The sequence below is a fragment of the Osmerus eperlanus genome, chromosome 25 (assembly GCF_963692335.1).
Source record: "Osmerus eperlanus chromosome 25, fOsmEpe2.1, whole genome shotgun sequence".
Lineage (NCBI taxonomy): Eukaryota > Metazoa > Chordata > Actinopteri > Osmeriformes > Osmeridae > Osmerus > Osmerus eperlanus.
This window is the reverse complement of record NC_085042.1, coordinates 3,191,903-3,208,508: the sequence shown is the minus strand read 5'-3', so window position 1 is coordinate 3,208,508 and position 16,606 is coordinate 3,191,903. Positions and strand designations below refer to the sequence as shown.

The following is a 16,606-nucleotide window of genomic DNA, read 5'->3' as shown; positions in this document are numbered from 1 at the left end:
TGAAGCAGTTGTACAGTATGACTCGATACTAAATTAAGCAGTTAATGCAGTATTTCTCAATACCGAGTACTCAGTAAAGCGGTACGTATTTCTAGAACCTTCTCAGAATCTTTTCAGCTGCTCACCACCCTACCGCATCAGCCAGACACACCCTCATCTAGTCTGAGCTTCCCGTCAACAACCCCCCCCCTTCTGAACATGTCTACAGACAGTAGGAAACCCACAATACTTTGGTAGATATATCGGCGTACCGATGCATACGGAACGCCGGACTGGGGGGGGGGGGGGGTCTGGGAGGAAACGCAGGTGTTTTGACTTTATTGCAGAGGCTAAAACAAGCCGTGTGACGTCCAGGCTTTGCAACGTGTCTGAGGTTTCCAAGGAGACGCGGTAGAAAAATGACAGTGTTGACAGTGTTGACGATAGCAGAGCTCCTTACATCTGTTTCATGCATCAGGCATGTTTTTGTTTTTTTTGTACTGATATTGCTATGGTGTTGTCCCGGTGCCCTGGCCTGGCCCAGTTTTGTAACACTCATGCCGATAGACAGAGAGGTTGGCCTCCATTCTGAATGTGTCCAATGTCTGCTTATTCAATGCAGTTTATTGCTCGAAACAGCAACATGTTAGAACTCACTGTGCCACAGACAAGCACAAGAGATTCCTTCACTTCCATCCCAATGAAACCCTCTTATTGTGATCTCACCTGCATTGTGCATATATGTAGTATTTGAGAGACTCGTGCAAAAACGGTCAGTATGTGGAATTATTTCAGTTGGCCTTTCTCACAGTTTCTGGCTGTGAGAGGGGGGGGGGGGGGAGTGTCACAAGCTCAGTTGTCCAATAGGAGCAGAGGGGATGTCAATTAGTTGGATAGCTGTCCTATAGGAGGAGAGGGTTGTGGGCTGCCTAGTACAACTTATAGAGCACGCAATGACAGCAAACCCCTCTCCCAAGCTTATTGTAAACAGCCCTTCCATTCCTGCAGATGAAATATTCACCTTCATGATGCTGTTGTTGTTTTCGTCGTCGCCGCACCACATCCTCAATACACAAGTTAGTCACAGTTGTTGATTAGTAATGTACACACCCTGATTCACAGTTACATGGATATACACAGATTAGAACCGTTACACGCGCGTCACGATGACAGATACATCCATGCAGGGCATGCGCAGATGGTTCTTATCCAGGCCACCCTTTTCCTGGCTCCCGTGGGGAGAAGAGAATGGGGGGGGGGGGGGGGGAAGAGGTCCCTAGAGATTCATCGGGCCCTGTCAGAGAGGTCCTTGAACGTTGTCTTGTGGCGCGGTCGTCCACGAAAGGTCTGTGGTTTTCGATGTCGTCGTTTAGCCGTCTGTTGTCTCAGTCTGTGGGGCCAGGTGGGGGTCCGGCGGGGGGGCCCCGTTGAGGTGGGCCCGGTCTACTTCATGCCACTCCGCAGCACCTGGTTGGCCGCGATGAGCATGACGCTGATGATGAACGCGATGGCGAACGCACAGATCAGGCTCTTGCGCACGCAGGTCTGCTTGACCTGCTGTGTGGGACTAGCTGCTGGGATAGAAGAGGAGGAGGAGGAGGAGGAGGAGGAGGGGCAGGAGGAGGAGAGGAGGAGGAGGGACAGGAGGAGGACGGACAGGAGGAGGAGGAGGAGGAGGAGGGAGAGGAGAAAGAGAAAAAGGAGAGGGAATAGGATGAGGAAGAGCAGGGAAGAGAAAGTGGAGGAAGAAGAGGAGGAGGAGGCGGAAAGAGGAAGAAGAGAACCCTTTAATCTCAGCACCTGTGAGGTCATTGCTACACTCTGCTCACTTCAGTTATCGGATTCAAATGAAAGTCATATTGTCATTTCCAAATGATAAATCTCATCACCAAACGTACAGGAAAGTGAGCACAATCATTCCGGATGAACACTGCTTGGAAACTTGTTGTCACACCTGTACGGTACATAATTGCATCTAGATGACAACGTTGATTTGGCTTTCATCCAAACAAGATAACAAATCAGTTTGGAACCTGAGAAGCATCGACAAGTAGTAGAAACTGGATGCTACTGTGTGCTTTCTGCGCATGTGTGTGTATGTGTGTGTGTGTGTGTGTGTGTGTGTACTGTATGTGTGTGTGTGTGTGTGAGATAGAGTGTATGTATGTGTGGGTGGATATGTGTGTATGGGGGGGGCAGTACGTGGGTGTGCGAGTGAGTGTGTGTGTGTGTGTGTGTGTGTGTGTGTGTGTGTGTGTGTGTGTGCGTGTGTGTGTGTGTGTGGATTCTCTTACTGTCGATATCCACCTGACAGTCCTCAGGGTTCTCTATGTGGTTCTCCTCTGTCATGATGATGTTCTCGATGTCCTTCATGGTCAGGTGATCGCAGAACGTGTCATACAGCAGTCTCTTCAGCTCCTCTACAGTCAGCTTCTGCATGTCACACTGGACACACAGACACGTACACACACACATACACACACACGCATTTAGACACACACGCGTACACACACACACACACACAGATTAGAATGACTTTGTGCATGCCTGTCCACATGGGAAGTTTACTGCTCTCCAGGCCTTGAGGAGACTGCTCTGTAAAAGTGGGTGTGGTCGTTAACGAGTTGACAGCGGTAGCCGTGAGCAACGCGTCTCAGCGCTCCCCGGGTGGCCCCGTCCCGCTAACCGCGAGCCGCGTCTGCCAATTAAATCGCTTTCCCTTTCAAGTCCAAAGCGCTCCGGCGCTCGACGTGCGCCAGGCAGACAGCCTGCCTCGTCAGCGACCCGTACCCGTCGCTCGTCAGCAGTAATAAGCAGGAGGGACATCGGCCATTACCTTCCAGAAGACAGAGTCGAAGTCCGTGCCGTTGAACTTGTCGGGGACGCCGGCGGCGGTCAGTTTGGGCCCCAGCAGGGTGACGAACTCCTCAAAGTCCACCTGGCCGTCCCCTGGGGGGGAGGGAGGAGGGGGAGGGGCTGGGTTTGGGCTGTCCTGGTGTCGTGTGTCTGTGGGTGTGTGCTTGTAAGTGTGTGTGTGTGTGTGTCTGTGTGAGTACAGTACATGTGTGTGTGTGTCAGTACAGCCCTTGTGTGTGTGTGTGTGTGTGTGTGTGTGTGTGCGTGCGTGTGTGTGTGTGTGTGTGAGTACAGAACGTGTGTGTATGGGAGTACATTACTTGTGTGTGTGTGAGTACAGTACGTGTGTGAGTACAGTACTTGTGTGTGTGAATACACCACAGGTATGTGTGAGTGCAGTACTTATGTGTGTGTGTGTGTGTGTGTGTGTGTGTGTGTGTGTGTGTGTGTGTGCGTGTGTGTGTGAGTACAGAACGTGTGTGTATGGGAGTACATTACTTGTGTGTGTGTGAGTACAGTACGTGTGTGAGTACAGTACTTGTGTGTGTGAATACACCACAGGTATGTCTGAGTGCAGTACTTATGTGTGTGTGTGTGTGTGTGTGTGTATGTAAGTAGTACACAATATGTGTGAGTACAGTATGTGTGTGTTCAGTACGTGTGTGTTCAGTACGTGTGCGTGAGTACAATATGGGTGTGTGTTCACTACGTGTGTGTGTGTGTGTGTGAGTTCAGTATGTGTGTGTGTGTGTGTGTGTCTCACCATCCATGTCCAGTCTCTGGATGATCACCTCCAGCTCCACCTCGTTGGGCATGTACCCCAGGGAGCGCATGGCCATGCCCAGCTCCTGCTTGGAGATGAAGCCGTTCCCATCACGGTCAAACACCTTGAAGGCCTCCCGGATCTCTACACACACACACACACACACACACACACATGCTTTCTTAGATTTTCCCGACTAAACTTCATCATATCTGTTTCCAGTCATATTCTATGTTCCACTTGAAGAGTCTTCATCTCAAACGCCCAACTATAATAAATGATAATGTAAAACATTGTTGTCAACGCCAACGGGAGAACAGCAGGCCTTCCTCGGTAGATACCATCTCTACTTTGTTCCAGCGAGCCAGTTTGGTTTGATTCAGTGCGTCCGTAAAAAAAATCATGTTCACATTGTCGATGAGGAGGTTCGGTCCTTTGTAGGCCTTGTGGAGATAGGACGGCACGCCAAGCCGATGGCTTCAGACTGTAGATGACACTCGCAGAGGAGGCAAGACAAATAGAGGAGGGAAAAGACACCTCTAGATTTGACTGGGATTTGGGGTGAGGTTAGAATATGAATGAAGCTGGAGAGAGCAGAAGTTGCTTTGGTGTAAATGTATTCGGAAGGACTTTTGTAGACGCACGAAGATGGACGATAGCGGTTTGCTCCTTCTTTATATAGAACAGCCCTGTCGTCGTGGCAGTATTGACAGCCTTTGACAGAGAAGGTATTCAAATCAGCGGACGGAATGATTTGACACAGCAATCCAATGTATCCAATCCGCTCACAGCTTTAATTGTGACACGCTACGATCATACAAACAGTGGACGGAGAAGATGGATGGATGGATCCTGCTTTGCTGATATTGCTGTATACGAATGTGGAAGCTTGTTGCCAGAAGCCACAGCTGCATTTTCTTCCAATACTGTTATAGAAAATCAACAGAAGTACAAGGAGTGTCTGTGATGACAGGCTGTGCTTCATATTAAACATAATATGCTGCCATGGTTCCCGGAAATCGTTTATTTTCTTTGGGGAAACGGACAAAATAGAGAAACAGGATGCAATGGGGAGCAGACACACAGCTATCATGGATTACACACACACACATGCACACTCACACACACATATACACACACAGGGCGGAACAGACGTGATTATTTTCCACAGGTCTTTTTTCCCTGTTCTCCTCTCCCGATGTAACACTGGAGGTGAATTATAAATCACAGAGGGCCACCAGAAACATCTCTTCACGTCTCTGACTGAGGACCTGCTGTTTATACAATCATGACAAGTTCACCTCCTCCTGGGGTCTCCACATGCCCTGTACACAGTGCTGCGAAGCGCTCCATCTCCTTCTCTCAGGAGAAGACCTCTTTCCAGGGAACCAGAACGCTTTCAGCAGTCGCTCGGTATCGGCAAAGCTTTGGTTAACGATAAAAGGCCGTCGAGAAAGGGGGGGGGGGGGGGGGGGGTGTTGTTTAGTTCTGCTCCGGTATATGCTGGACAGGTAATCCATAACCCTGGCTTTCTGAGCTCCAGTAGCAACCTCGACCTTCCTTCAGAGCAGGAAAATAATCCCGGTTGGATGGAAACTGTTTTAGCAGTTTGACAGGCCGTAGTTAACGTCGATAGCCGGAGTTTTCTGAAACACGATATCTGTAACCATCAATCGGGCGTCCAAAAAGGCCGCTTTCGAAATTAAGACGGACTAAGAATAGCCTTTCCCTCTGAACAGAATCCCACAGAGAGAGTGGACTACATACACACTCTAAGTGCTCTTCAAACGAACTTTACTAATCTCCCTCCGACAGCTTCCACTTCTTTTTGTGATCACGCGAGTCACAGCACTGAACCGATAGAGCGATAGCGCTCCATCATAATTGTCCCCACGAGATAAAAAAGCGAGTTTTCTTTCTTTTTTTCGACCTGGCTAAGAGAGGATAAATCCCGTTCTCTTGCACATGTATGCCCTGACAAGCAAGCCTATTGTGGTAGAACAATTCTCCATCTATTTGTTGGAATGAAACAAAAGAGTCTCATTTAAACGTGACGAGATTAGAAGATGGATGTCTATTGTGAGACCGGAGGAGAGAGAGAGTTCAAAGGGGAGATAGGGAGAGAGAGGTGTGAGGTGAGATTGGGAGAGAGAGGTCTATGCCGAGATTTGGAGAGAGGTGTAGATTGACATTGAGCGATGAAGGATGAGATGTGATAACATCACTTAATAATCATGCAGATTCTCCTGACACAGGGACCCCAAACATCAGATATCTCTATAGCCGTTTCCAACCATCTGTCAATACTCCCGTATTGTCTGCAGGGTGACAATCTGCCCCTGTGAATGAACACAGCTATCTGAGTTTGCCGGACTCATTTCCTTGGTGCCGCTGATTGCTTCTGATCCTGAACTAAACTAGTTTGATGTCCTTCTCTGGTGTCTGACAGGCACCAGAGCAGCACCCTCTGCCTCTCTCCCCTGACATCACGGAAGATCTTCCTTTTATTTGCACACAGTGGCATTTACTTTGAAGTGAAAAGGTGCTGACCAGGCGTCAGTCAGTCACCTGGGGTTTCTATGGGCGATGGGTGCTGGGATGAAAGCTCAAGGGAAGATCTGGAGTTGGAGGGTAATACATCTGAAGTTTAACCTCAAAACAGAACGATGCTCTGGTCATTGATCTTCAAATTGACTGCCTTTTAATGGTCCGCTGTTTGTTACTGTGGAGAACTGAGTCTCGACAACTTAGGTCAAACTCTACAGTATAGCTGTGAACTTTTCGTTCGGAAACAAAACCTCTGATGAAAGGATAATATTCACAGAAACCAACCGGAAAATGTATTTGATTCGCGTTCCTTTCCTCCAGTTTTAGCATGTGAGGCAGCAAAGCAACCTGCACATCCAATCGAATCTGGGTCTTGCCATGCACTAATTCCAAAATGTGTCGTACAATCCATTTTACCAAATGAAAACACCCCACATGGGAAACACCGATTGGATTTGATCCAAACGTTTCTTTTCTCCATATCATTTCCGTTGCTCGGTTCAACTTTGCGATAATTACCTGCAGCGCGCCGTGTAACTCGCACACATGTTGAGGCTTTTTCAAGAGCTGCCAGAGGAAACAGCGTTGCCCGTAATCCCCTCTGTGCCTCCGAGTCGGGGAAGATCCCCCAGCTCTCCATCTGCTCCCCCCTCCTCTCTCAGATCTGGAACGCCTCTTCATATTAGACCCTTAAAAACCTCCACCTCAGCATCCACAACATCTCCTCGCTCCAACTGTGCGCGTGCATGCGCGTCAGTGTGCGTGTTAGTGTACATGTTTGGCATATCAAATCCAATCAAAAGCCATGGTAGCGTCGATCCGTCGCTCTGCCCAGGGGGCCTTACTGCACAGGGGCACCTGGGGGGGCCTTACTGTACAGGGGCACCTGGGGGGGCCTTACTGCACAGGGGCACCTGGAGGGGCCTTACTGCACAGGGGCACCTGGGGGGGCCTTACTGTACAGGGGCACCTGGGGGGGCCTTACTGCACAGGGGCACCTGGGGGGGCCTTACTGTACAGGGGCACCTGGGGGGGCCTTACTGCACAGGGGCACCTGGGGGGGCCTTACTGCACAGGGGCACCTGGGAGATGCAAAGGCTTCGTAGCATGGCCGGACCGTGGCAAAGCTCAGGAGAACCCTGGAGGCATTCAGGCGAGGAAGCTGCCAGGTCTGAGGAAACTCCCAACCCTGGCACGACAGACCGTCTCCTACAACTCCCATGATGCAGCATCTGTTCCTCAGGTTCTAGAGCGTTCTCAGGTTGGCAGCGTGCTCTAACACTGGGCTCTCGTGGCAGAAGGTAAGTCCCTTTTAAAACAACGTATACATTCCCACTTTTTTTTCCAGGCCAGTTTCATTCTTGGTGACAGAAACCCCCATGCATTAGTCAGTGTCTCATCCCTTTTCTGAGGAATATGAACTTCGATCCAAATGCTTGTAGTTCCCAGTTTTCGAAGCTGAAGTGTTTGTCCGTGCAGATATCAAACAGAGATTCTCCGCAGCCTCCAGGCCACAGCTGGGATTCAACCTGAAAGGTCAGAACAGAACAGGCTCTGTGCATCCAAACACAGCTGCTCGTAGACCTGCGGTCCGCAGTCACTGAGGGAACCTGTCCACACATGCTTGGATGCATGCAAATGACATTTGGATTGATTTCCGTGACACAAACATTACATTTTGTGCAATATAGTTAATGGACGTCCTGGTGTAGTTCATTAAAGGGACACCCATTGTGGTTCTGGAAGAGCTAGACAGTGGTGCTAGGACTGAGAAGTGTTTCGCCCTCCAGAGCCCATCACACTTCATTTCACAGGTAATAAAGTCTGCTGTATCCAGTCCTTCATTGCGATCGATCAAAACAGAAATAAAGGATTTAACCCAATCCAAACTGACACCTTCACCATCGCTCTACGTGAAGCTCAAAGATCTCCCTTTTCTGGCCCAAACAGGTTTACGTCAAACAGTTCAACCTAATCAAAGTGGCTTTGTATTGTATTAAATGGATTTTGTCGAAAGCAAGGTTTCAAATCAGCGGTTGGAAAGCTTCTGTCGACAGCACAGGATCAGAAGCAAAGGCAGACGTTCTCCAGTGTGGTAAGAGGAGAAGAGACCCTCACCTCCAGAAATAGAAGACATGGGCTGCTTGTCTCTCATCCATGAGCCCGTCTCTCTGAGCACGGCCCGGAATCCCATCTTTATCCCCCCCGATGTCAAGTCTGCCTTTTTGCTTTGCGGAAATGACAGACGACGACTGCAAATGGAAATGTGTCGAGCCCAGGGTGGCTGTCACAAAGGCCTCTCCATCACAGGTGAATATGAAGCTGTCTGGGATTGTGTGTTGCCAGGATTTATTTGGAAAGGATTGAAACCGAGGAGGATGTCTTTAGCGGGTGCCGTGGCACACGGTGTTTACGGCGTGAGAGATGGACACCCTGTGGTTTTGGTCAACAGAATGTTCTCTCCAAGTGGTCATTTATCTCCATATCTAGTTCATTTTCCAGTCTTCCCTCTCTCCTGCCACCCCTCCATGTTCCCCCCCGCCCCCTCACCTCTGTCTTCCTCTCTGTTCTATAGCCTCTCTGCTGACTGCTCTGTCACTTTTACGGACTACTCCGAAGAAGGCAACTCAGTCAGACAGCTGGGAGGAAACCTAGCTGTTTCAGAACAGGCACAGAGGCTGCATCCTAGCCTGACACCCTATGCGTGCGTCTCTTATCTATCATGGTCAAGTTGGCTTTAGGGAAAAAGCCTTGAAGTGAGACGCGGTTTCTGGTGAAATCTGAGGAGAACATATTGTTGCCTCTGACTAATTATGGGATGGCGGGGCTTCTGAGTGTCATCTCGTCTGCTCGCTTTGTTCACGCTAACAAAGGGAGGCTGAGTTTCAGATGGGCGCTTGAGGAAGACTCCTCGTATTGGAGGGGGCTTGACAGACACGAGGAAACGGGATGGCCTCATGTGGCCTGGAGAAAGAACACTTCTCAGATTTCATAGTCAAACACTGCCCTGAACACAGGCCAACACAGGCCAACACTGCCCTGAACACAGGCCAACACAGCCCAACACTGCCCTGAACACAGCCCAACACTGCCCTGAACACAGGCCAACACAGCCCAACACTGCCCTGAACACAGGCCAACACAGGCCAACACTGCCCTGAACACAGGCCAACACAGGCCAACACTGCCCTGAACACAGCCCAACACTGCCCTGAACACAGCCCAACACTGCCCTGAACACAGGCCAACACAGCCCAACACTGCCCTGAACACAGCCCAACACTGCCCTGAACACAGGCCAACACAGCCCAACACTGCCCTGAACACAGCCCAACACTGCCCTGAACACAGGCCAACACAGCCCAACACTGCCCTGAACACAGCCCAACACTGCCCTGAACACAGGCCAACACAGGCCAACACTGCCCTGAACACAGCCCAACACAGCCCAACACTGCCCTGAAAACAGGCCAACACAGCCCAACACTGCCCTGAACACAGCCCAACACTGCCCTGAACACAGGCCAACACAGCCCAACACTGCCCTGAACACAGGCCAACACTGCCCTGAACACAGCCCAACACAGCCCAACACTGCCCTGAAAACAGGCCAACACAGCCCAACACTGCCCTGAACACAGCCCAACACTGCCCTGAACACAGGCCAACACAGCCCAACACTGCCCTGAACACAGGCCAACACAGGCCAACACTGCCCTGAACACTGCCCTGAACACAGCCCAACACAGCCCAACACTGCCCTGAACACAGCCCAACACAGCCCAACACTGCCCTGAACACAGGCCAACACAGCCCAACACTGCCCTGAAAACAGGCCAACACAGCCCAACACTGCCCTGAACACAGCCCAACACAGGCCAACACTGCCCTGAACACAGGCCAACACAGCCCAACACTGCCCTGAACACAGCCCAACACTGCCCTGAACACAGCCCAATACTGCCCTGAACACAGGCCAACACTGCCTGCCATGCTGATTGGTTATTCTTGCAGTGTTATTGTCGGTCATATCATGGCAGCATATGTTTTCCAGGGGTGGTGTTTGACCCTGTGAAAGTACACCCCCACAACACCCACAGATCCTGCACGTTATGAGCATAATTTGGTTCTTGCTGTCCATAAGCAGGAGTCTTAAAATATCTTCATTTGTATTCACTAAAGAGTTTCTGTAGAAATGGAAATCAACCTCTAGCCCTTCAGGCTCTGGGATTTCAGGATTCTGCGGCCAGATGGAGTCTTGCTGCCTGTTTAACTTTAGCAGCAACATCCACAATGACCGTGTAGCCTGTAACAGCTACATCTACCATGGTCTTACAGCCTGTTACAGATATATCTACAATGGTCTTATAGCCTGTAACAGCTACATCTACCATGGTCTTACAGCCTGTTACAGATATATCTACCATGGTCTTACAGCCTGTTACGGCTATATCTACCATGGTCTTACAGCCTGTTACGGCTATATCTACCATGGTCTTACAGCCTGTTACGGCTATATCTACCATGGTCTTACAGCCTGTTACGGCTATATCTACCATGGTCTTACAGCCTGTTACGGCTATATCTACCATGACCATTCAGCCTGTTACTCCTTGTATCTACCATGGTCTTATAGTCTGTTACAGCAACATCTACCATGACTATGCAGCCTGTTACAGCTATATGTACCATGACCTTGCAGCCTGACCTTGCAGCCTGTAATAATTGACGTATACAAGGTTCAGTGTTTTTCTGGAGAAACCTACAGATAGTTGTAGCTCCAGACTGTTGGAGGAACATGTATCCTTCACATGCTTCATTATCCTCTGCTCCTCGTCCCTTTGTCCATATTGTGGAAACCATTTACATCTGTAATTAAATGTTATCGTATTCGATTTGTGGATAAGAATAAGATTTATTCTCTGGCCTTATTATTCCGTTCACTTCCTGTTAGCTACAACTCTGCTTCCTGTCTCTCGAGGCAGAAGCTTGCATCTGTCTGGATCGTAAAACAAACAGCACCATCACGCCACAGAACAGCCGCTTTGAAAATGGTGTTGATTTAAATCGGCACTTTGTTGTGATTGGTCTGTAAAATACGTTCAAGGAGGCTCTGGCATCTAAGAGTAACTTAACAGCAGGGTGACAAATAAACAGTTGCTTTTGTGCGTCAGACCAAGGAAAGCCTGTCTAGGCAGCATGGGAACTGATGGTCTCGAACAGAACCCTGGGTTCAGGGTAACGAGAAGCTATCTGTCTCCGCTGAGAGAACCGTTTTTCATTCTTTGTAGCTTTTTCTTTTAAGAGCTTGGGTTTAGTGTTGACACATATGTTTTGTACAGCCCCTTACAACATTGAATGTCGATCTATTTGTTATGCTATTTAAAATATAATTGGCGTGTGTTTTGGAGAGGAAATGTTCCGCCCACTTCCTGGTTGGCCTGTGTGGGAGGAGTTTGAGATGACTATACATTTCTGGGAGCAACCAAACCAACCAACCCCCATGTGTAGGAAGGCAGGCAGAAACTCCTCGATTGGTGCTCCTCTCCTTTTCCATTACAGTATTTGAACCATGACACACACACACACACAAACACACACACATCACGTAGGCACTCATACATACATACGTACACACACATACCCACACACACACACACCGTCTTATCTTGGTCAAAGAAAATGAAATGGCATTCTGTTCAATTACAGCGTGTGACAGCATTCTAAAGTACCAGGAGAATGACCACAGCGACTGGCTCCCCAGTGTCCAGGCTGGTAATTGAAAATCTGGTTCCTGGCTGTGTGTCATTAGGTCTCCGATCTCCCCCAACGACCCCCCCCCCCCCTTTCCCCTCGCTGGTCTCACGCACCGCCCTGTGTCTCTGCAGATCCAGCTGCTCTGTGGCTCAGTCTCAGGCCTTGCACTTGCACGTTTCATACATTGAACATCTCAGACCATGAGAGAGAGAAATATGTTCCCTGTCCTGCCCCCCCCCCCACCAGAGCCAAGCCAGTGTCCAGCAAGGGCTGGCCTTCATTTACAACCTCACTGACATGATGCTAGACAGATGTATCAGTAACGTCAACACCATTTGGAATTTCAAATTCTCATCTCTCTTCTGCACTCACTCTCCACCCCACGTACCCCCAACACACACACACACACACACACACACATGCTACTGGTGTGAATCCAACCATCCAGGCAGCGACGTGTGGGAGGACGGCTTGAGCGGCTCAGTTTACTGTGAAATAAACTGGCTGCTCAGAGCCGAAACCTTCATTTGATCTCATTAGACCGGCTCAAAATGACACTGAGACTGGTGGGAAAAGCCTGAGGCTTTTGTAAATTAAAAGAGGTTTGGAAAAAAGAAATGAAAACACCGAAAGCAGAGATCCAGATGAACCTTCCATCCGAGCCTCCCCTCAGATCTCCAGAGGAGGCCGACGGGGGGGGACGAGACGTCGCCACGAGGCGCTGGACGCAGTGGTGTGTGCGCTCTCTAAAGGGTGGCTGCTCTGAAGCCCCAACGCTCTCTCGCTTTCTCTTCCTTTCTTTCATTCTTTCTTGCTCTCTGTTTCTCTTTCACACTTTCTCTCTCTCTCTCTCTCTCTCTCTCTCTCTCTCTCTCTCTCTCTCGTGCTTTCTCTCGTCTATCCCTCTCTCCGACACACTTTTTCTCTCTCCGATGCTCTCTCTCCCTTTCTCTAGCTCATTCTCTCTCTCTCCCTCCCTCTCTCTCTCTCTCTAGGAGGGGGAAGAGGGAGAGATGATGTATGCAAGAGGAATGCTGGATTCATGCAGACGACACCACAAACAGCAAACACATGCTGGTCCAAGCCACTGGCTGGCTGCCTCTCTCCAGACCAGGGGATCGTGCAGGGGAGCTGGCTGCTCCCCTGCACGATCCCCAGGGCTCACATCCACTCATCTCTGCATGCCGGAGGGTGGAGGGGTTGGAGCAGTTACGGCAGGACTCCCAGGCATAGTCCAGAACCACGGCGTGAGGTGACATGCTGTCTGCTTGAGTCAAAGTCGTGAGATGAGTGTTAGGATGGCATTGGCTGCAGCTGCTGGAATTTGAAACTCATCCATACCTGAATTGAATCATTTTCCGTATTCAGGTTGAATTCTCAGCCAGCTTTTCTAATTGAAATCAGCTTCAGCACTGATAGGCTTTTCAGTGCCAGGCATGTGTGATTGTGTGTCTGCATAGGTGTGTTTCCTTGCGCCTGTGTGCCTTTGATTGTGTGTGTGTGTGTGCATCGTTTTCAGCGTTTGCCTTTGTGACTGCTTGCCTTTGAGAAAGAGCGAGAGAGTGAATGAGAGAAAGAGAGAGAGAAACAGAGAGAGAAAGAGGGAGAGGGAGAGAGAGAGAGAGAGAGAGAGAGAGAGAGAGAGAGAGAGAGAGAGAGAGAGAGAGAGAGAGAGAGAGAGAGAGAGAGAGAGAGAGAGAGAGAGAGAGAGAGAGAGAGAGAGAGAGAGAGAGAGAGATAGAGAGAGAGAGAGAGAGATAGAGAGAGAGAGAGTGCATGTGTGTGTGTTTGTTGACCCTGAGTACGTGTGTGTACATGGTGCATGCCGTTGTGTGTGTCCTTCCTGCACCAGTAGCATGATCTGTCTCCACACCGGAGCAGTTGTTGCCTGCCGCCATCCAGACTGACATTCAATCACCACCACGTTCCCAACACCCCGACACCTTGGAGCTCGGCTTCAATATCATACTCATACAACTGGGAGTCAGGTGGCTGAGCTGTTAGGGAATCGGGCTAGTAATCTAAAGGTTGCCAGTTCGATTCCCGGCCATACCAAATGATGTTGTGTCCTTGGGCAAGGCACTTCACCCTACTTGCCTCGGGGAGAATGTCTCTGTATTTACTGTAAGTCGCTCTGGATAAGAGCGTCTGCTAAATGACTAAATGTAACTGTCAGTCAAATATTGGATTTCGGTTGTGCATACCTACATTTTTCCTACTTTCAACCAACCAAAAATCAAGCAAACAATTCTGAGATGTAGTCATGGTGCATGTTTGGCTCAGCATTGTGTCCACTCAGACTCCTATAGTTCACAGCTGGCTTCCTATTTACATCTTATCTCAGTATACAAATTGAATTCTGTATTATTCTTTATTTGGATTTCCTCCCTGGAGATCATTAAAGTTTGAATCTACTTGACACTATCATTAAACACAGTTGTTCTCTTAAGCTCTGACAGATCAGATGTCAGAGGTGTGTTGCAGTGAGGTGGGCAAGACCACAGCAGCCCTACTCTGTCACAACACCAGCTATGTTCCCTTAGAACTGGATGATCATGCATGAGAAGTCTAATAATGTATACTGATGCATGATGATATGTGGTTCGCATGGGTCAGTAGGAATGCATGACGCAAGGATTACAGCACTGGCTCATGTAAACAGTAACATTAAATCACTGGTACTCTATAGAAACACAGCTGGACTGCGGTAAGAACATGCCCCTATACCGTGACGCTGCTCCTCCTCAGAGTGTGACTGCATTGTCAACAAAACAATTCTCAGAGCTGACAGATATGTTCATTATGCGGCAGTACTGTAGGTCACACCCACCATGAGTTGGAGTTTCATTCATAGATATTCTACTTCACATGCACACATACGTTAATGCGATATTTAACCGTGGGAAGCTTCTTAGGCCGTTTTCTCCTGTACGAAACAGCGGGAAATTAACCTTTTTGAAGGCATGGAACTTATTAGGCTTCAGTGACAGAAACGAGATCTATTCAGTGATACTACACTTTACCGTGGGTCTATGAGGGGACACTGCATGCACCAAAAAATAGTACAATGCACGAGGAAAAGCACCCCGTGCCTCAACAGCTCGTGCGGCGCTGGCCATGGCGCTGGCCATGGTGCTGGCCGCGCGCTTGTCTGAACTCCGCGAGCCAGAAGTAGGTTTAAACTCCCCTGGGTGACGACAATGATTAACAAACATATACCACACTACATACAGTTTATTGTTACCACCCGTCATGGTCAGTTAGGACAGACAATCATTCTCACCCTCGACTTCATCCTCGGGCAGGTTGACCGGGTCGCGGTAGGCGAGGATGTCCGGAATGGTGCACACACCCCGATACATTAAGGTGGAGGTGACGGGGTGCATAGGCATGGCTGCGGTGTCTGGATCCCACCTGCTCCCTGGTCCTCATATAGTTATGTGGATGGACGGCGGGTCACAACTTTCCCCGACTTCCACTTCTACAGAGGCTCTGGTCGAATCCACGGGGAAGACGCGCAGGGGATCCAGGTCCAGGGGGGACGGCAATCCCGTTTTAGATCCACAAATATCACCCTGTCTGATAAATATACGCAATAAATGCAGGTGAAGACGGCTCTTTGTAAACTTGACGTTGCAACGCTGGTTGATTTGGGTAGCCTATGGTGGACTTGTTTTTACGCATGAAGTCCGTTTTTTTCAAATCCTGAATATTTGTCTGGGTTCAAGATGAATAATCACGGACGCACATGAGCTGTCTAGCTCTGAACCTTTAGCAGAGTATACATTGCATGTTTTTCTTCCCTACCGCGTAGACTGGTCATCAATCTCGAGTTGTCTTTCCAAATCACGGACTCCACCACGGACAAGCATTAACCCAAGGATTTTCGTTTATCCACTTGTTGGATTTGTGCGCGAGACATATGCATCTCTGTCCCTCAACTCTTCATTGAGCTGTTAAGTTATAGAAATTCAAGTGATTGGAGTCATCGGATTAAAGAGTTTGATTGAGGTGAAGGTTGTAGTCTAATTGTTTCATGTCTGAACAGCAAGATGTGTCAGATCGTAGGAGCTCTCACCCGGTACGCCAGTTCTGCGCACGGACGCCTCGTTCGCCCTTATTTGTTCACGGTACAGTGGCGCGTTTCCATTTTCAATTCCCTCTCGGTCCCGCGCAGGTGAGCAGGCTCTGCCTTGTGAGCGGCGGCGCTGTGTGATGTCCAGTTTCTCTCTGTCTCACACACGCGCGCGCATACACTCCGGGCTCCTGTGTGTGTGCGTGTGTTCATCTCTCTTGGTGTTCATTCTATATGCTGCTCTGCACGCGCACTAAATCCTGGTACTATCCACCGCCACGCGCTCCACCGGCACAGGAACAGTGAGAGGTGTGATTGATGACCTCCTAGAGGCTCAATGAACGGATGTTTTCTCCCTGGCATCTCCAGCTAATATAAATTAATATCGTATAATCCGGTGCTTTAATTTACGCTCCAAGCGTAGCCGCTGACCACGAGCCATTGTATAACCCGTCAGTAAAATAATATGAGGATTTTAGTGGGTGTAACAGTAATGTTGAGTAGGCTACAGTTACAAGACATTATAGACCATATTCCATGTTTTGAAATGCCGCAAATGCACTGTGTGCTAAAGTGTTGTGCAAGTTGTGCAAGTGTACATGCGTCTATGTGTGTGTGTGTGTGTGTGT

The 16,606-nt window shown here is 49.2% G+C and overlaps 1 protein-coding gene across 2 annotated transcripts; it reads right to left on the bottom strand.

Moving 5' to 3' along the window:
* Positions 1 to 746: 746 nt before the first annotated feature.
* Positions 747 to 16,183, bottom strand: LOC134011864 (calcium-binding protein 7). 2 transcript variants are annotated; one of them, XM_062451371.1, is made up of 6 exons: positions 15,710 to 16,183; positions 15,186 to 15,481; positions 3,599 to 3,742; positions 2,816 to 2,928; positions 2,274 to 2,424; positions 747 to 1,550 (listed from the first exon to the last, which is right to left on the bottom strand). In XM_062451371.1, the coding sequence occupies exons 2-6, from the start codon at positions 15,292 to 15,294 to the stop codon at positions 1,423 to 1,425; spliced, it is 645 nt and encodes a 214-aa protein (XP_062307355.1). In that variant the 5' UTR covers positions 15,295 to 15,481; positions 15,710 to 16,183; the 3' UTR covers positions 747 to 1,422. The 2 variants fall into 2 exon arrangements, with proteins under 2 accessions (XP_062307355.1, XP_062307354.1); XM_062451370.1 differs by having other exon boundaries at positions 15,186 to 16,183.
* Between the last annotated feature and the right edge of the window lie 423 nt (positions 16,184 to 16,606).